General features: G+C 48.9%; 1 protein-coding gene and 1 non-coding gene across 2 annotated transcripts; one reads left to right on the forward strand and one right to left on the reverse strand.

The window, feature by feature from the left end:
- Window positions 1-6,010: 6,010 nt before the first annotated feature.
- LOC122379046 (eukaryotic translation initiation factor 2 subunit 2-like) lies at window positions 6,011-20,590 on the reverse strand. The gene is made up of 8 exons (XM_043360915.1): window positions 20,211-20,590; window positions 15,575-15,770; window positions 15,119-15,240; window positions 14,589-14,709; window positions 12,955-13,159; window positions 12,586-12,730; window positions 7,301-7,429; window positions 6,011-6,148 (listed from the first exon to the last, which is right to left on the reverse strand). The coding sequence occupies exons 1-8, from the start codon at window positions 20,226-20,228 to the stop codon at window positions 6,104-6,106; spliced, it is 981 nt and encodes a 326-aa protein (XP_043216850.1). The 5' UTR covers window positions 20,229-20,590; the 3' UTR covers window positions 6,011-6,103.
- Trnas-gcu lies at window positions 13,618-13,699 on the forward strand. The gene has a single exon. It is a non-coding gene; the product is annotated as a tRNA-Ser (tRNA).
- Window positions 20,591-20,945: the final 355 nt, after the last annotated feature.

Here is a 20,945-nt window from a genome sequence, read left to right on the forward strand (position 1 = left end):
TACCCCAGTGCGAAATTCGCCCCGACGGGTTGTCGGTCGTACCCCAACCACATTTCACACCACTATGAACAATAAATGCACACACTGAAATCGCTATTACCGATATGCTCATCCAATCAAGTTTCGATAAACCCGTTCATCATCATCTCCTGCGGTTTCGAACACGCCTGTTAGGTGGTGCGGTAGACCGCGCCCAAAGCCAGGGCCCCGGTAACGTGAGGTAGCCGAGTCGGGGCAGCGTGCGCTGACCCAAGCCGGGGCCGCGCGTCCTCCCGGTGTCATGTGATAGCCCGGGGCTGCCCGCGGGGATGCGGTAGACCGCGCCCAAAGCTGCGGCCCCGGCTTGGGTCAGCGCACGTTGCCCCGACTCGGCTACCTCACGTTACCGGGGCCCTGGCTTTGGGCGCGGCTTCTGCTCATACTTTGTGGTGCGGTGGTGGTGCGTCGGGCCGCGCGCTCTGACTTCGGCCAAGAAAAATGCGTCAGCTGATCATTGCCATTTCTGCCACTTGCGTGTGGTGAAATGGGGTCATAACTAAGAGACTGCTTTTTCATATCAATTATTTTACATAAAATCATATTTCAAACCATAAATAACGTTCGACAGACAAATAAAAGAAACAATACCAATACAGGCTTACAGTTTAAAGCTCGACATTGTGTTGTCTACGATTAGACAGCTGATAACTCATTCCCGTACGTCGTAACTCTATAAATGACCTTTGCTTATTGTCACATGTGCGCCGCATTCGCGATTGTTGCCGACGCCTGTTTGCAGGTCAGCCCACTACAGTTGTTATACATATCGAAAAACCGATAAACTTATAGGCGAAAAGGCACTATTCCAGGCCCATTTTTGATTTTTTTGCGACATTAGGTAAAAATAGAAGCTTCTTATCCTAGGAAAAATAAAATGGGAAATCTTTCAAAGGTGGCACACTACCTTTAACCCGCGCCCGGCTGGGGGTCCTGGATTTCCACGCCCTGCTGGGGGGGGGGGTGTTTGAACACCCCCCCTTGTAACTCGGCTCCTGGGCCACGTAGCGATGCGCGGAAGGCGGCGTTCGAAAGAGCGTCAAAAATAATGACAAAATCACTTCAGTCAATTTTTGGTCAGGTCAAAGGTCAGGTCACCAGAGGTCATTGAAGGCAAAATTTCGCCGATTTCCAGGTCGAATGTCGAAAATTTCCAAGAAGCCAACGCATAACTCGAGAACCAATAGAGCTACAGCGCCGCGGAAAAGCGCATTCGATAGCCCTATTAAAGCCCTTTCTGAGTAATTCTCTCAGATTTGACCTAACGTCAACGGTTTTGCCTGCAGGGGGCAAAAATTGCAAAAATAGCCGATTTTTCGGAAACAGTTTTTCTGCAATAACTTTTGACCCAAGCCTTGTACGAGCTTACTTTTACCGGCATTGTGTTCCTCTCGTCACGACGCATCAAATGAACTATAAGTTGACCTTGAAAGGTCAACTTGGAAATTTGTCCTCAGGTCAAGGTCATGACCTGACCGGAAAGGGTCATGTTGCATATCAGTCGATCCGTATCGTCGAGCTGAACACATCTAAGGCGTTTTCATCGCTCTAGCATGCCTTTATCAAAAGTTATTTGCGAAAAACTGTTAGATACCATTCGTGACCTAAGATGACCTCAGGGCATAAACAAGGGTCATGGACACCATTTTCATGTTCAGTGTGTCTAAACCACTTGTAATTCGGTGTTTGGGAGTGTTTATAATGTCTTTTGTCCAAAAGAGGCGCATTTCAATTTTCTCCCATTGACTTATAATGCGGAGGTCGCAAAATTGACCTGACCTTAGGTCATCGATATCAAAATTCTGAGATATACATTTTGTACATGCTATTGCTCTTAGCAATCGCTGAAAGTTTCAAAGCAATCGGTCACTCGGTGTAGCTATGACAGACATTAAAACTTTTTATGAGGTGAGGTCACTTCAAGTGACCTGGTGACCTGACCTTGAATGACCTTGGTCTGAAATTTTCACAACATGTGTAGAATTGATGTTCGATAAGGGCCGCCGTTTTTGAGATATTCGCGAAAAACCACAAGGGGGGGGTGTTCAAACACCCCCCCCCCCCCAGCAGGGCGCGGGTTAACCGAGCTGTGAACTGAATGATATAAGGCCTGACTTCACGGCCTGAAGCTCAATCGACTTGAACCGTTCATCAGACAATGACACATACCTACTGTACGTCAGATTCCATCCTCATACGATTATTATAGAAATCATAGGTACGCACGATTATTTGTTTTTTTTTATTCAGGCCTCCCTCCAACGGGCACTTGTAGCCCAATTACAGGCAGTGGCGGATCCAAGGGGGGGGTCACATGGGTCATGCCCCCCCCCCTTGAGGCCCGGGGGCCCAAAGACCTGCCAGGGGCACCACCGGCCTATCAGGGGTATCACAGTCCTGACAGGGGCACCACAGGACCGCCAGGGGCACCACAGGCCTAGCAGGGACACCACGGGCCTGGTGCCCCTGGGCCCTGACAGGACTGTAACGCCCTTGACAAGCCTGAAGTGTCCCCGGCAGGCACGTGGTGCCCCTGACAGGCCTAAGGCGCCCCTGCAAGGCCGGTGGTGCCCCTGGCAGGCCTGTGGTGCCCTTGCTAGGCCTCTGGTGCCCCTGACAGGCTTGTAATGCCCCTGGAAGGACTGTGGTGCCCCTGGGCCCTGACAAGCCTGAGGTGCCCGGCCATGACAGGCCAGTGGTGCCTTGCTAGGCCTTTGGTGCCCCTGGCAGGCCTGTGGTGCCCCTGGCAGGCCTATGGTGCCCCTGACAGGCTTGCGGTGCCCTTGGAAGGACTGTGGTGTCCCTGGGCCCTGACAAGCCTGAGGTGCCCCTGACAGGCCCGTGGTGCCCTTGTTAGGCCTGTGGTGCCCCTGGCAGGGCTCTGGTGCCCTTGCTAGGCCGCTGGTACCCCTGCGCCCGGAGAGGACTGGTGCCCCTGAAAAGTCTGAAGTGCCCCTCGGCAGGCCCGTGGTGCCCCTGACAGGTCCAAGGTGCCCCTGCGAGGCCGGTGGTGCCCCTGGCAGACCTCTGGTGCCCCTGGCAGGTCTGTGGTGCCCCTGGCAGGTCTGTGGCGCCCCTGGCAGACCACAGTGATGCAAATGGGGTTCACGAGTGGCCATAAATACGAAAAAGGCCCAAAATTCAAGTTCACTTAATCGAATAAATCGTAATATGGTCAGTCAGGCAAATGTTTGGGGTGTCTGAAAAAGTATGATTTTAATGTGTTTTGTCAAAACCGGCCTCGTGTAGGATTGTCAGAAGTCGAGACATTTTCGATGTCGTAAAATGACTGTCAGGTACTTGAAATTCAAGTGCCGCTAGCGTGCGTTCATGTCATACAAACTGCAAAAATTATACATGAAAATGATCCCCGAAACCTGCTGCTTCTAATGCCACGTCATAAAAAGCCGTATCTATTTCGGTTTGGCGGTGAGCTAACTATTTGTAATCATGTTGCAACCGCACTTTTTTACCAAAAATATTTGCTTTCAATTCACCTACAGCACTTCACACAGTGTGTGCTAGTTAGTGCACCATATCATAGCATTCCTTAATCATTTCTGAGTCGCATCGTGAAAGAATTAAGGCGCTAGCACAGGGCTGACCGGCGCTACAGAAGTTTTCATCCGGCACGATCGGGTGCCGCGGCGCAGCGGGCGGCCCGGGGCGGCCGGGCCGCCGCGCCGCCCGGACGTCGCGCGGCGGCACTCACCCGCCCACTGCGCGCCCACTGCGGCACCCGACCGCCCGGACAAAAACCTCTGTAGCGCCGGTCAGCCCTGTGCTAGCGGCTTAATTCTTTCACGATGCGACTCAGAAATGATTAGGGAAGGCTATGGTATGGTGGACTAACGGGCACACACTGTGTTAAGTGCTGTAGGTGAAACGAAAGCATTTTTTTCTTAGTAAAAAACTTCGATTGCAACATGATGCTAATTAGTCAGATTACCGCCAAAGCGAATGAGATACGGCTTTTTGTGACTCGGCATTAGAAGCAGAAGGCTTTGGGGATCATTCCCATGCATAATTTTTTCAATTTGTACGAAATGAACGCAAACCAGCAGCGTTTGAACTTGCGAGTGTCTGACCGTCATTTTACGACCTAGAAAATGTCACGACTTCTGACGATTATACACGAGGCCGGTTTTGACAAAAACATGAAAACCATGTGATTTCAGATGCCCCAAACATTTGTCTACTCGGCCATATCGCAATTAACTCGATTTGGTAAATTTGACTTTTGGGTATTTATGGCCACTCGTGAACCCCATTTGCATCACTGTGCAGACCTGTGTTGACTGGTGCCCCTGCTAGGTCGCTGGTGCCCCTCACAGACCTGTGGTGCCCCTTGGCCTTGACAAGCCTGAGATGCCTGGCTATGACAGGCTCGTGGTGCCCCTGATAGACCAGTGGTGCCCTTGCTAGGCCTGTAGTGCCCCTGGCAGGCCTCTGGTGCCCCTGCTACCCCTGCGCCCGGAGAGGACTATGGTGCCCCTGAAAAGCCTGAAGTGCCTCTCGACAGGCCCGTGGTGCCCCTGACAGGCCCAAGTTACCCCTGCAAGGTCGGTGGTGCTCCTGGCAGGCCTCTGGTGCCCCTGGCAGGTCTGTGGTGCCCCTGGCAGGCCTGTGTTGACTGGTGCCCCTGCTAGGCCGCTGGTGCCCCTCACAGGCCTGCGGTGCCCCTGGAAGGACTGTGGTGCCCCTGCCCCTAGGGGTGCTCATGGGCCCAACAGGCCCGTTGTGCCCCTGACAGGCCTGTCGTGTATACTTGCTAGACCTGTGGTGCCCCTGCTTCCTGGCGGGCCTGTGGCGCCTCTACAAGGCCGTAGGTGCCCCTGACAGGTTTGTGGTGTCCCTGGAAGGACTTTGGTGCCCCTGACAAGCCTGAAGTGTCAAGGACAGACCCTTTAGACGCCAGGGTCAAGTTCGTCGGACTGACAACGATTCGCTTACCTGATAACGTTCCTGGTAAGTACTCACTACTCAGCGTCCACAACATATATACACATAGTACATTCATATATACTTGCTTACAATTGGTAAATGTGGCTGTGGCAAGAGTTAAGATACTGACTTAAAATAAAAAAATAAAAAGAAAAAAAAACTGAAAATGGGGGCACCACCAAAATGAAGTGGACGAAATCCGTTGAGTTTTTAATTTTGGGTATAGGTAGGGGCACCACTTCGATTCATGACCCTCCCCTTGGAATTTTCCTGGATCCGCCCCTGATTACAGGACGGCTCCTCCTCCTCCTGGCCCTTGTTCCCCCACCCCTCAGGCTACGGCTGAAGTGGGAGCCTACCCCACACCTGGTGACACAGCCGGGGACGACGCCCGCGGAACGGGCGGAACCGGGAATCGAACCCGAAACCCGGCACCGCCCGCACCGCGGGTCGACGCCTCAACCGACTGCGCCACCAGGGCCGCAGTCGGTTGTGCGTATGATACCTTCCATCGTTTTGCTTTTGCAGGATCCGACAAGCGCCGCGGCATGCACCCAACAGCCCCCTCGTATCTCTCCTTACTCCCGTACTCCTGTACCATTGAGGGATAAGAACGCCTATAGCAGTGCTTTGTCCCGGAATAAACACCACTACGACCCCGATGTTCTACCATAAATTAGACGGGTGGACAGAAAAAAGAAAGTTTTAATTGTTAGTTTATTGAGAAGTCATTTAGATTATACAAATAGAATTGCATATCAATAATTTCCAGGTGATCAAACAATCCAAAATTGTAATCGCCAAAGTTGTCGCCAGAGAACCATAGCGAAGCTGGCTGATCGGAGAATGGACTGGCATCAGTGCCCGCCGGTCATGACAGACTGTGCTCGCATTCAGCCAGCGAGGGTCCTCGGATCCCTCGGATTCAGTGCCTATCCACCACACCGTCTGCCCGTCACCCCTATCGAACCGTTCGCCCATCACCCCATATGGTGCCACTGCCGTCGTCCAACGCCGTCAACACACGGGACCAAACACCAGTGTCCGTTTATTATAATATAGAGCGGTATAAACTGACTCGGGGGTGGGTGGGGCGCGGCTGGCGTCCCTCCGCGGCGCCCGCTCAGCTCGCCTTGGCTCGGAGCACGGACCGCTTCCCGGTGACGGCCTGTGGGCAGACACAGAGGGAGGTGTGTCACACGGGTGAGCAGGGGTCACAGAGGTGTAACACGGGTGAGCAGAGGTGACGGCTTGACGGTAGACACAGGGATCTCACACGGATGTCAAACGAGTGAGCGGAGGTGGCGGGTCACGTAACATCGCAGGACACAAATAGGCGCCAGGTGGCGTCACCACCGATGGACAAATTTATACTGCCTTGTGCCGCTTGACATGCCAAATATGTTCACAGCACAACCACAAAAATAAACAATGCCAACGGGCCAAAAAGAGCGATGGCAGCTTTTTGGTGTTTTCATTTGTCCTGGAGTGAAATGTTTAATAAAATTCAAATTTATTCTTAAAGTGTTGCGCAAGACAAACGGCATCTCACTGTGCCACACTGCAATAATAGAAATTTACGAGATTTTATCAAGTACATGAGCTTACTCGTTTAGATAAGCAATCGACAATAGGTTACGCATAATAATTCAGAAATACGACACTCAATTTGCGAGGTATTATGTGATAGAACCCGACTATTGCGTATACGCGCGTGGCTGCGCTCCGGGGCGGCGCGGGCAGTAACCGGCCCCGAGCGGTCACCGCGGTCCGCAGCCGGAAACGTGACAGCTCCGGTTCGGCAGCCGGTCCAGCGGGCCGGACCGGGCCGGCGGCCTGAATCGCCGTCCCAGCGCGACACAGTCGCAGATGCGCCGGACAGCGACAATGATGCAAGAGCTGAATGGCGTTCTACAAACTGCAAACAAACTACCTTGGGACTAGGCAATAGAACAGGTGTATAAACTGGACAAACAAGTACGCTAAGAAAACACAGCTGCGTCGTCAAATCTGTCAAAGCTGTAAAGCCCGATGTCGCAAAGATTTCGGAGAGCCTTATCATGCGTCATGATCTCCAAGCACCGATTGTGCAAACAACTGTATAATAATAGTTAAGCAATAAAAACAAAACCAAACAGCAGAAAACAAAGAACAATGATTGACATCCCATGAGCCTAGAACTCTTAATATGAGTTCCCACCAATCATCCATGCACATTGCACAACACCGTCCGTATCACGTGTGATGTCAATTGTAAGACGGTCAGTGTGTCGCGCCCGGGAAGGACAGACCGGACACGGGGCGCGGGCCGGACGCTCACCTGGAAACCGGACTTGATCGAGGCGACCGTACACCGCGAGCCGCACGACTCGCACTGCAGGAAGAAGAGGCGCGTGTCCTTCTGCAGAATGGTGTCGGGCGAGCGGCACGTGTGGCAGGTCACGTACTCCTGCAGGACGGAGAGGTGTCGCAGGGTCAACGCACCGAGCCACGCCTTACCGACGGGCCGGTCAACGCACCGAACCACGCCAAACCGAAACCGGTCAACTCCTCAAACACGTTCGTTTTGTAATATTGCACGCAAATCATTGCAAATCGTTAACAGTCACAAGTCGCATTAGAGATGCACAGATAATTATTCATATAAGAGGTGTAATCGATACGAGATCTCAACCTCGTAATCCACTAGGTCTTGCAATATGTAATAAGAAAATCCATACCGGTCATGGGTTTAGGGTCAGGTATTCAATGAAAAAAAAACTTCCCTTTGCACCGAAAAAGTTACAGCGCTGCCATGACCTGTGTTGATGCCTGATCAGCACTGAGCGATGGATGCTTTTTTTGTGTGTGTTTTTTTAAGCAAATCTTGACACCAACTTTTTGCTGATGATGATCATCAGCGAGTTCCTAAATATTTTTATCGTAGCAAATTATCTACACGCTATTGCAACGTAGCAAGCAGCAAGCCATCGAATACAAAGCCGATCAATTACATTGCGATGACATCACTTGCGATTTGTGACGTCTGAAGAAACGATTCATGCAAGTTTCATTTGCATCAAAGGAATTTGGGTTGTGACAATTGATAACAATTTTCAACACACGTCTTACGCTATGCTGGCAGACCGGCTGCCAACCAACGGTGAAGTAAGAGACCGGTCGAAAACCGGGCGATCCAGCCCAATGCGAGGGATGTCACACAGCCACACAACGAAGTATATACAGTCGTGACTCGTGAGCTGATCGGCGGGAGCCCGTAGGCCGGTAAACCGGCTTTACACTGTGCAGTGTATATCCCCACTATGCTTTTCGGTGATAAATCGCATTCATTTAGTTTTCATGCATTCCTGTATGTATGTCTGTAAAGATTTTCTCTACAACTTTCATTTGATGACTTTCTGTGGTTGATAGTGTGAAAGCGGCATAAGCGGTGCATAAGCCAGACTGATTATTTAGATTGGATTAGTGACGTTGGTCACTGGTCAGTACCTTTCATGCATTACGAAGTTGGGATGTCGGCTGTGGTAGCTTGTTTCAAGCATAATATTTCATCTTTATTGCGTCGCTCTAAAAACCTAAGCGGCGACATTTGTCACCATATGCCACATCATATGACATCATACGGCTGTCATTGGCTTCAAATACGGTACTTGTAGTTGTGACAATTACGCGTATTCTTCTGAGACCTGACTTACACCTCCGTTCAGTGTTCTAAAATTGGATTTTGGTTGGGTGTGACGATGATGACCAAAAAATCTAGGATGAGAAAAAAAAAACAAGTGAAAACCTATATCACTTTCGCAATAAAGGCGTAACGCTACGCTGGCTGATAATAAAAGAACATATCATTCCTGACCACCAAAACTAACCGAAAAAGACGATGCAAATAGGTAAGGATGATATACGGCAGAATTATAACTTTAGCATCTGATCGCCAAGTGTTTCGAAATCCGTCCCATTTTATCCCAACCTTTGTGCTTGATTGAGACTAATGAAGTTAAGAATCACCCTTGTCTCTTATACAGCAAAGAATGAATACCTACTTCCACCAGTGAGATTTCATTTTCCTCACAAGTCAAAATGCATTGTCACAATTGAATGACTGTCCAGTGGCCATCCTTCTCCTAGCCTTAAATCAATGCCTTCCTTTCCGTTTCAGATGCAGACAGCAGATATTACCGTCAGCACCTGCTAAGTTCCTACTCATGCTTACTGGCACGGATCCAGGACGGTCCTTCTGCCTGTATATTTCTCCTAAAGATCATCCGCGGACCTCCATCCTCGCGACGCCAGTTGCCATCATGCGAGCGAACTAGGTCTTTAAGAAGCAGAAGATGCAATGATTCTGTTGAAATCTGTGGGAGGGGCGGGTGAGGGAGCTCTCTCTATATGCAGGCTTTGGTACTAGTGCCATGTGGAGAAGTTTTCTTTCTTTTTTAAGCAAAGGAAGTGGGAAGGAAACTGTCGTTGCCGTTGCAAAGGGTATCATTCTGTCGTCCTGTATTATTGATTTAGTGCAGTTGACTCAGACTGTGTATTTGTATGTAAGTGTGTAATGCGTGAGGCGTGGTCATCACTGTGACACTGTTAGACATAAAATCTTAGGTAATCATGATACCCTGATGGGCAGTTTGTTGACGTAACTGATCGCTATGAAACCAGAAACCGTATAACTCATGTGTTCTGGCCTCTGGGACGTTTTGCGCCTACAATATGGCAGCACCGCTTCCAAGATTACTGTATATTTGAGATAATATGCGGCAATATAAGTATGTAGTTTTCGTTCGCATCTGATCTGGTAATATTCGTACAGTGTACAGTATATATGTACAGTATGTACGCAGTATAGCTTTGAGCTTTCCATTTTCAACAGATATGACAATGGCCGGATGATACTGGAAATGGTGCCTTTGCTCTGGGCACACGGAACGGGACGCAGTATTGAGTATGCAATTGCAGTCGCACTATGCAGCATGACATACGCCGGAAATCTCCCGGCCCGAACGCCGGAACGGCCAGCGATAGTCGGTACTCATTACGCATAGTGAAAATGGAAACGGTGTCAGCGCAACTCTTCGAAAGGAACGGTACACTACATGAGACTAGACAAAGGGTCACTGATTAGGGCACCCCAAACGGATCGATGTGCACTGCGCAGCATAATACGCAATATCGCAATAAAAAGCGTGCAACTAACCAGTAACCAGGGCATCCATATCGGAACGGAACGGGATGCAAAAAAAAAAATGATAAAAGGATGCCACCGACCTCATGGCCGGCCACCGAAACGGAGCGGTAGCTTCGTATCATGTCACGTGATAAGTGCTGAGTGAAAGCGTCAATGATCAGTGATCAGTGATCAGAGCACCCGCAACAGAACGGAGGGCATCAGTGATCACTGATCAGAGCAACTGCAACGGAACGGAGGGCATCGCTGATCAGGACACCCCAAGCGGAAGGGAAAGCGAGAGTTCAACTGACCAGAACACCCGAAACGGAACGGGAGTGAACGGAACGCATTAGCGGCTCGCCGAATCGCGATTCCGGCCAAACATGGCCTCAAGAAATAGGTCACAGGTCAAAGGTCATTTGGGTCAGGAATATGAGATTTTCAGAGTAGGTGTCAAATTAATTGACTCGAGGGTCCTGAAAGTTTCGTCGCGATCGGCCGCTTTTTACGCGAGTTATTCTCGAAAAAACGAGGGGGTGGTTCGTTCGACCCCCCCCCCTTATACGGGCGAGGGATAATTTATTAAAAAGCTAGGGCCTTCTTAATCCCATCTACCAGCTTCAGAACATGTATTGGGCAGATCTGGGAATACCGTATCTTAAATTTATCCCTAGAGGTGTGCCAAGGTATCCTTTCATTCATCTTGGCTTTCCCTCGGCCGAATGCTTCGTGTTTAAAAACCTTTAGAAACTAATTGAAATGAATAATTGGCGGTAAGATTATTGCAAAGACATGAGAAATTAACGTAAAATACATCATTACCGGTCTTATAACCTCATTTCGCGTATGAAACCTGCCAGAGTCCACAGAGTTTCATATTCATCCCTAGGGTGTGCCAGGGTGGCGTGTCAGTCATCTTGAACCCCTGCCCGACCCGACGCCTCGAGTTTTAAAGACATCTAAAAACTAATAACGTAAATAATTTGTGGTGAAATTGATATAATATGATCAGAAAAGAACGCAGAATAAATTAGTATCGGTCTCAAAACATTATTTTGCCTATGAAACCAGCCAGAGCCCGCGGAGTTTTAAATTCATCCCTAGGGTGTGCCCAGGGTGGCTTTTCTCATCTTGGACCTCTACCAGGCGCGACGCCTCGAGCTTTAAAGTCCTCTAGAAGCCATTGACGGACATAATTTGTGGCGAAATTAATGCGATAGGATCAGAAATAAGCGCAGAATAAATTGGCATCGGTCTCAAAACATTATTTTACCTATGAAACCAGCCAGAGCCCGCGGAGTTTTAAATTCATCCCTTGGGTGTGCGCAGGGTGGCTTTTCTCATCTTGGACCTCTGCCAGGCCCGACGCATCGAGCTTTAAAGTCCTCTAGAAGCCATTGACGGACATAATTTGTGGTGAAATTGATACAATAGGATCAGAAATGAATGTAAAATAAGATGGTACCTGTCTCATACCCCTATTTTGTATATGAAAGAAGTTAGAGCCCACCAAGTTTTAAATTCATCCCTAGGGTGTGCCAGGGTGTGCCCAGCTGACTGCGGGTCCAAAGATGAAAATTTTGTAGGCGTATCCTGCGCAACTTAGTCAAAAGCGAATTGCACAGGTAGTGTTTAATTTGCGCAAGCAGCGGCTCATCCGTTTTGCGTTGGCAGCAAACCATTAATCATAGTTGTTATTAATATCCAAAAGCATTTATTCAGAACACAAGCCTGTTTTTTTACAAACAGTTGAGGTGATCAAGGTCATTCAACGCATATTTGTTATTAACAGCTGGAAGTGTGCAAGGTTATTTTCTTTCGTTGTCAGTCAGGGTGAGTTGTTGGGTTTGTGCCTTGATTTCGCTTTTTTTCATGGAAATTATGCATTATGTAGCAAACCTATAAGTTCTAACTGTCTATATGGCACTGCTAGGTATATCTGGTAATCTGGCTGTTAATTGTTGAGCATGAGTTGAGCATTTTTCAAAGATGAAAGAATTCCAATTTACCTGGTTTTGGGGATGAAAATATTCTACCCATTAGGTGTGATTTTCCACCCAAAATTTCCAAAAATGGAACACTGCCTCCGTTACACTAGTCATCCTTGGCATCAATGCAAGACTTGCCATCACATGCATCGTAGGGGAATACTGAATAGTTAGATGCATTATCTATGCCACCAGCGTATTCATGTTTATATTAGGTACGGCCGAAAAAGTAGCTAGTTGACAGTAAATCGAATAAAGCTGGGTTAGCCAACACATAATACACCCGTAGATATAGTAATACACAGCCATATAATATAAAGTCGCATAGTAATATATAGTCACACCCCGTAAATATAACTATCCTATCACAACCCACTCTGTCCGCCGCTCTCCCCCGGTATGGGCGAGAGACGCGCTGTCTGACGCGCGCCCCGGCCCCCCACCTACCCTGATGTAGCGGCGCAGCACTGTCTCAATCTGCTTCTGCTGGAAGCGGCCCTTGATGATGAGCTGGTTGGTGCCGTCCACAGAGCCCGACGTACCCAGCTCGGCGAACAGGAAGTTTAGCAGGTGCTGCGGCTGCCGGTGGAGCCTGTACAGAGACAGAGGTGTGATATAACAGTAGAGCGATAAACACCGAATAGAGGGTGATGGAGTTTGGCAGCTTGTTCGCGACCGTGGACAACTCAACTATCAAGGAGTATGTACGATGTTACGCAATAAATACACATTGCACAACTTTCATCCAACTTCTTCGTTATTCCAATGTTGTATTCATATCATTAGAGCCCCTGACGAATAAGCTCTGTGACTTACATTTTGCAGATGTCTGCAAAGTTGACGAAGCTGGATTTTTTGGCGCCGAGTCGCACCACCTGTGGCGGGCGCATCACGAACTTGCGCTTCTCGCCGGCCACCATGTCGGGGTTCTTTTCGCGCATGATGTCAAACACGCGCGTCAGCAGCTCGTCGTAGGTGTAGTCGCGGTCGGTGCCCGCCCAGCCGGTGCCGTCCTGGTCCGCTGTCGGTCACCGCCCGCCCCGGGTCAGTCGAGCGGCGGACAGCGCCGGGAGGGTCAACCGACGGGAGTTGGTCTCTGATACATATCCGTCCGTACCCAGGCTTACTTCCATACCAGAACTGATCTATTATAAGCGCACTTTCCAACCCTGCCGCCAAAATGCTAGCGATGTTTCCCTCTCCATAATTAGGCATGGCTATACGCAATGTCGATTGACATAGTGCCAGGAGATGTTCACCGAAATAAAAGTATTTCGATAACTGTTGCGTAAATATCGCCGGGCGCAATCCCAAGGCTCCCCAGCGCCCTAGGGAATGGATGAGCGTATTGCAGCAGTGCACTGTCACAAAAGGTTCAGGGGTGAGCATGGTGGCAATGCTCAGCCCTAGCTGGGGCAATAATTTCCAAACAGAACAAGCCTATCGGCAGCAATATTTCGGCTTCCGCATCATTCATGGGACGAGGTGGCCGAGTGGTTAAGGCGTTGGACTGCTAATCCAATGGGGTCTCCCCGCGTGAGTTCGAATCTCATCCTCGTCGACCTTTTAAGGCACACAAAGCAGACATTATGTTAACTGAAGACCCATACCCATCCACCCGCCGTTCCACACCCACGACGTCTCGCGCAAGGCGAGATATATCATGGGGACGTTAATCATGGGTGCTGGCATGGCAAACTATAGAACAAGCTTGTCAGGGGTCTATAACCTACCAAGGGCCTAAAGCCTGAACCAGACTTTCCGCAGTCAGGAAATCGCATGCGAGAGCCTATTAAAATACATGGAAGCACGCTCGCATCAATCGCACGCAACTCCAGCATGCGATTGATGCGGGAAGAATTATAGCGTATTTGAATAGGTTCTCGCATGCGATTTCCTGAATGCGTAAAGAGTCTAGTTCAGCATTTATAGGGTCAGTTTTCGACTTGGGACGACACGAAATTTAGCCACTCGAAATGCCACTCGTGAAATTTAGAGATGCAGCAGTCCCCTGAAGAAAGCAGATCAGATCGATACTGAACGCCACATAAGCTCATGTAAATGCTAAAACGGACTTCCGTCATGCTTGGGTGGAAAGTTGGTCGGAAAACCAAGAACTAGGGCTCTTTAGGTACATATTTTCAAATTCATATTCAAACATCGCCAATCGACCTATTTCGCTAAATAGTAAATTTGGACAAAAACCTGACAGAGTTTACGTAAAGAGCCAAAACCACACAGAGGTGTAGATCGATTACATAGCTGATAATGTCCTTCTCTCTTCTGCAATCATGCAGGAGTCTGCCGTCATCGATATCCATCTGACATCCTTCCTGAATGCACCAGCGACTGATAAATATCTCAGCTTAGCGAGTAATGTTCCCGATTGGCCTGGTACCGGGGTGACTCGTGAACAGCGCCATCTACAGACCGCAGCTGACGGTACCTACCGGGCTCCTCGTTCTCAGCGTCGTCACCCGCCACCAGCTCCTCAATGTCCTTCTTCTTTTTCTTCTTCTTTTTACTCTTACTGAAGTCCATGTCCAGATCAAGATCCAAATCTTCGGCAGCCTGCAATACGTTCAAGAGGAATAAAGACCTCACAAGTCACGAGAGAATGCCTTTCCTCCGTCCCACAGGCACAAATTTGGACTTTGAAAAAGCAGTCTCACTAAGTTTCGTCTGAAATGATTCATCATTGAACAGCCTGAAAAAAGAAGCAGAAGAATCTAGGAAGAGAGAGAGAGAGAGAGAGAGAGAGAGAGAGAGAGAGAGAGAGAGAGAGAGAGAGAGAGAGAGAGAGAGAGAGAGAGAGAGAGAGAGAGAGAGAGATTCACCAATCATTGTTTTGACTATGGTTTTTAAGAAACCATACTTCAGCTGCATTGTGCTTGGACAGGACACTTCGAGTTCAACCCACTTTGGGTTACCATACCACTCATCATCAGACCCTTGAGAGGAACGTGACACAATGTCCTACCTCTTCAACAACCTCTGGTTTGGGCTCAGCAACTGGCAATGCATCACCCAACTCGTCCAAATTCAGCGGCATCTTCTTCTTTTTCTTCTTTTTGCCAAAGGTCTCCAGGTCAAGGTTAATGTCTGAAATAATGAAGCACAGAATCAGGACACATTGACAATAAGTGCCGCAATTGGCCCTACATAACATAAATAAATATGTAAGAACTGATTGCGAAATTGAAAATGAATCATTTACGATTTTATGCCATTTGTAGGATCAAAATGTCTTTGCAACAGGCTCACACTTGAGCAATGAAGCACTTTTGTAGGCACATACAGCCAGTAAGCGAGAAAAAATGTAATCTATGCCCACCAACTTTGGTCAACTTTGGCCTGCCCCAAAATGCAATGAAACAGTGTGCCACATAGCACAACTTATACAGCCCGCCAGCGGCCGAAATCTCGCGGTGCGTACCGTCATCGATTGCGTAGGAGGAGGAGGGGGCGGCATCTTGGCTGGAGGAGCCGGCGGCGGTGTCGGCGGCCGGCGCTGTCTCAGCTGCGGACGCAGCGCTCGCCGACGCTCCGCCACCCTCGCCCAGAGCGGCGTCAATGTCAAACGGAGTCTTCTTCTTCTTTTTCTTCTTCTTTGAGGCGTCAAAGATATCCAACTGCCAAAAACAGGACAGGGATTTGGTTACCGAGAATTGTGACAAAAAGGTTTCTCACAGAAACCAGGGGTGCGCTCTGACATGCGCAGCTGCATTTTAGGTGCTGTAGAAAACCAGTAGCCGGTAAAATGTTTTAAATGATTTAAATCTTAAGTCTGCTCAGACTACAATGACATCCTTAACCCGCGCCGGGCCGGGAGGGGGGGCTTGAACACCCCCTTCCCCCTGCAGTTTTTCGCAGATATCTCAAAAGTCAAAAACGGCGCGGAGCGCCGCCATTTTTGGGAAACCTGTTTGCATCCTTTCCGCACATGTGAAAATTTCAGACCCAGGGCTCTCAAGGTCAGGTCACCAGGTCACATCGTGACCTCACCTCAGAAAAAGTTTCAATCCTCGTCCTAGCTACACCCACTGAACGATCACCTTGAAACTTTCAGCGATTGCTAAGAGTAACAGTAGGTATGAACAAAATGTATATCTCGGAAGTTTGATATCTGTGACCTAAGGTCAGGTCAATTTTGCGACCTCTCCATTATAAGTCAATGGGAGAAAATTGAAATGCGCCTCTTGGACGAATCCCCTCTCAAACATCGGTTCATGGGTAAACATGACACACTGAAGCGTGTGTGCCCCTGAGGTAATTTCAGGTCATGAATGGTCAGCAGCAGTTTGTTGGCTATAACTTTTGTTAGAGACGTGCCAGAGCGATGAAAACACGTCAGATGTATTCAGCTCGACGATACGGGTCGACTGATATGCAGCATGACCCTTCCCGGTCAGAACATGACCTTGACCTAAGGTCATATTTTCAAAATGACCTTTCAAGGTCAACGAATAATTCATTCGACGCGTCTCAACAAGAGGAACACGATGCTGTCAAAAGTAATGTCGTGGCTTGCTTGAATCGAAAGTTATTACCGGAAAGTTATTACCGAAAACCTTTTTCGTGAAAACGGCTATTTTTAGTTTTTGTCCTGCTAAACCGTTGAGGTGTTTGACCTTAGGTCAAATCTGAGAACATTACACAGAAAGGTCTGTAAAAGGGCGATCGAATGCGCCTTTCCGCGGTGCTGTAGCTCTATTGGTTCCCGAGTTAGCCGTTTGCAGCTTGCAAAATTGTTGAAATGGACGACATTTGAGTTTTAACCTTTGATATGATGACCTCTAGCGATTCGGCACAAGCGATTTTGCGCTGATTTCGCCCGGGCCGGAAGTTTGGGGGCCACAAAAATCGGCGGAGCGGTGTGTTCAAGGCTGGCGGGCGCCGGCGAGGACCAGGCAGCGGAGCAGCACGTGCTCCAGGACATCTGCCTCTTGTGCGGACACTACTTGTCCAGGCACTGCTGGCACGCGGCGGAAGGGAGACGGCCGATTCAGTGCACGTGCTGGAGCGAGAGGCCCCAGTGGCCTGCCCTATCTGATGTACCAAAACAGCGTCCTCTCGGTCCTCTGCGAGCATGGGTTGCAGCCTGCTCCCGAAGAGTGGCTTGAATAGTAACTCGGACCAGAGGTGGAGATCTCGGGGGTCCGGCCCCCCTAAAAACGAATTACTGCTCTGATAGTCAATGGTACTGCATCCAGCCCGCCTCCATCTGCCCGGCCTGGACCTCCCCCCCCTGAAATTTTGAGATCTCCATCCGACTCGGACCAGTGTCGCGCTACATTGACGCGAATCCGCACATTGACACACAATGAACTGGCCGAGTTAGCAAGCGGGTGTCCAAGGGCAGGGCTGCCCCTTGCTTTGCCAGGTTGTCTAATGTCTAATCTCTCATTCCCCTCGATCCAGGAATACTTCACTACACCCAGCGATGTTCACCAAGGTCTTCCATACCTATATCCGCGCTAAGGGTGGAGGCCTCAGGCCTCACCTAGGCTGCCGCACATTCACTGAGTACTCAGGGCGGCTCGCAATTCAGAGCACGCAATGATTGGAGCGAGGGGCGTCTCATCCCAAACCCTTTCCAGAGCTGCCCTCAGGATGAATCTGCTGCTAGAGTAGCCAGCGTGCCAAAATATTTGGTAACCGCCATTCGCCGAAAAATTATGTGACAACCTTGTGCCGAAAGTGGCCAGCATGCGCCGAATTTGACGCATGCGATGTTACGCCGGACATGCACAGAATATTTTGGCGCAATCAAGCCGCTTTGTCGGACATATTCGGCTTAAACTGTATTTTTTCATGCCTGGACCTTAACATCATTTCTTGTATTTTGATTTATTGACAAAATAAAATGAATTGTATCTTAAGTAGCCTATGCTTTCTCATAATGCGAAACAAGGCAAAAGCAGCAAAGATGCCAAATACATTACAACCCATCCTAGCCTTTTTAAAGTGAATAAAACTTTTTGCAAAAACTCAAGGAACGATGATATGTAGGTATGTCCTAAATGCATGGGTGGAGAACCTACCCCGGCCACCCCGGCCGTGGCCGGGGTAACTTTCAGCCGACCCCAGCGCGTCCGGGGTAAATTTTTCCACTTTTGTAAATCCTAAAAGCTGTCTCCATACGAAAAAACTGCCATCTATAAAAGTGTCTCTCATTATTCTTATCTACCTTGAAAAGTTCTTGAAAATTTACTTATTTTCATTTTGAAGCTTCTATGTTTTTAAGTCTTTTCATCGCGGAGCCCGACATGTTTCATCAAACAGAAGTAAATCATATTTAAGGGCCGTTATCGTAAGATGGCAATGTAATAACATCACAAGATAGGACAAGGGTAATATCAGTGAGATAGAAGGACGAGCTGCTGGGGCTCAAGGCTCCCCCAACTTAGCCCGCGCCAGGGTGGTGGCCTAATCGCAACACGTTGAGTTGAGAGGTGGGCTTTTCACACTCCTTCTAACTCGGCTACTGGGCTACGAGGCGAGAAGCGGAACGACGTTTGAAAGGGCGACAAACGTGACCAGAGAAATCTGGTCATGTTTTAGGCCAGACTGCAAAGTATGGCACGCAGGTCGACGAGGCGCACCGGCCCAAGTTCAAAATCCGCACCAACCCTTCAAACTAAGCCGGAAAATCCGCACCAAAGCTTGCCGAGAGCCCAAAAAATCCGCACCGAAACGGGAACCGACAGGCAATTATAATGCAAGGGATTAATTCATCTACTATAATTATTTCCCATCCACTTTCAGTTTCACTTATGGCTTGAGCAACGCTCACCACGGGAGACCGCGCGGCGCACTCGTACCGGAAGTTTGAAATAGAGCAAATAGACGGACGCCGGTGAAAATAGGGCGCTGGAGGGCATATTGGGTCACGTGACATTCGGAACTTCTCCCCCTCTGTGGGCCTTCTACAAGCTAAAAGTCACGTGTGAATGTCGCGAGCCTTGATCAAATCGCCCCAACAAACTTTCGTATGAGTAAAAACAATGATGTCATTCCAAAGTAGCGCGCTGATTGGGAATCCAAACCAGCTGCTCGCAAATGTGACATATATAGCACACAAATCACCAGTCACCACCGCAACGAGTCTTCGCTCTAATGACGTCGTCATCACGATAGGTAATTCCCAAGGCGAGAATGGATTTGTTTTGCCGCAATTGTTAGTTCGTAGAGTTAATTGAAAACCTTGGTCCGTCACCGTGCGTCACCGTGGCTGGCACGCATTTGTAGGGCTTTCCAAAGAACAGTCAGGGAACCTGGCAGGGAACCCGGCCGGGTAAGAAGACCAAGCGGAGTCCGCACCGCAGCAAGGTCCAAGCCAAATCCGCACCGCACAGGCCAAATCCGCACCGCACCACTCCAAAATCCGCACCAGTCGAACAAGCCCGCACCGACGAGATCTCGTCGAAATTGCCATACTTTGCAGTCTGGGTTTTAGGCAAGCTCAATTATACAATCATCATAGATCATCAAAAGCCAAATTTCTCTGATTTTAGCATTCTCCGACAACTTTTCTCACAGTTCATGAACATAACGGAGGTTAAACACTGCAAACAAAACATTTGATTACTGGTTTAAGGCTCGGTCGCGAATAATATTTCAGGTGCGAGCTCAAATCAATAAGAGGGTCAAAATGGTCAAATTTGACATTTTGTTTTGTGTGGGAAGATTGCAACTTCCACCGAATAAGCTTTGCAAAGGGCATGATGGCATTTTTAGAACGATCATCCAGCAAATTTGACCTGATGACCTGATCTAGCACTAGGTGACATGCGTCCGGAATTTTAAGGCGTGTTGCAAAATTGTTGTTACAATTACGAAATCTTCCGCACCTGCGTGCACCAGTTTTCCCTAAAAACGTACGCAGACATCCATTATTCTATGCCACAGAATAGGGGTTTGTTGATAACCGTTGACAAATATTTGAGCATCATCGTCTTTCTGACTTTCGGTCGCCGGCTGGGGTAACTTTTTCAAACATTCTCCACCCGTGCCTAAATGTACATCATGACAAAAGCTAGAAAGGTTTATGAGAAAATAAAACTACTTACCGCTTCTTCCTCTGCCATAGTTATAGATCAAGATCAAACTTTTGCACTTGTATAATTTTAAATAAACTCCCAATACCGATATTCACAGCTCTCCGCTTCCACGTGTGACGGCGCCAGTCTGACTTCAATTCTGACGCACGTCAACGATCAACCGTCTTACGCAAGGTACTTAAAAAATAACGTCATCACATCCTTATCGAGCCAATGACGTCACGGCACTCTTTCATCATCGACAAGATCCTTCAAGATAGTTTAGATAGATGGCCTTGGTTTAGATACCAAACCACCCTGTCTCTGTCAAAACTCAAACCACCCCCTGACGGCGCCTAAAGTGCTGGAAAGTGGAAAGCCGCCTTCGGCGCCCCGAAATGATCTTGAAAGGCGTTTGCTATATTTGGGAGGGACTAAGCCCATAGTGCACCCCCAGTGGCGGATCCAGGGGGGGGGGCAAAATGGGCATTTGCCCCCCCAAACGGCATGATTTTAACATTACGCCTATGGACGATGCATGGAAAGAATCGATAAATTTTTATGGTTTGCCCCCCCCCCCAAACCTCTGAGCTGGATCCGCCTCTGTGCACCCCTACCCCTTTGCTGCGCCCCTTACCTACGTGGACGATGTGAACTGCTCATTCCGTTTCGAAAGGTTGTGATGGCATTGGCCCCAATGAGTAGTAAAGTAATCTTGGGCCCCAATGATCTTCCCCCTCCCCTTCCACTTCTTGTCAATTGATC

Source organism: Amphibalanus amphitrite, unplaced genomic scaffold (assembly GCF_019059575.1).
Source record: "Amphibalanus amphitrite isolate SeventyFive unplaced genomic scaffold, NRLGWU_Aamphi_draft 000070F_arrow, whole genome shotgun sequence".
NCBI lineage: Eukaryota > Metazoa > Arthropoda > Thecostraca > Balanomorpha > Balanidae > Amphibalanus > Amphibalanus amphitrite.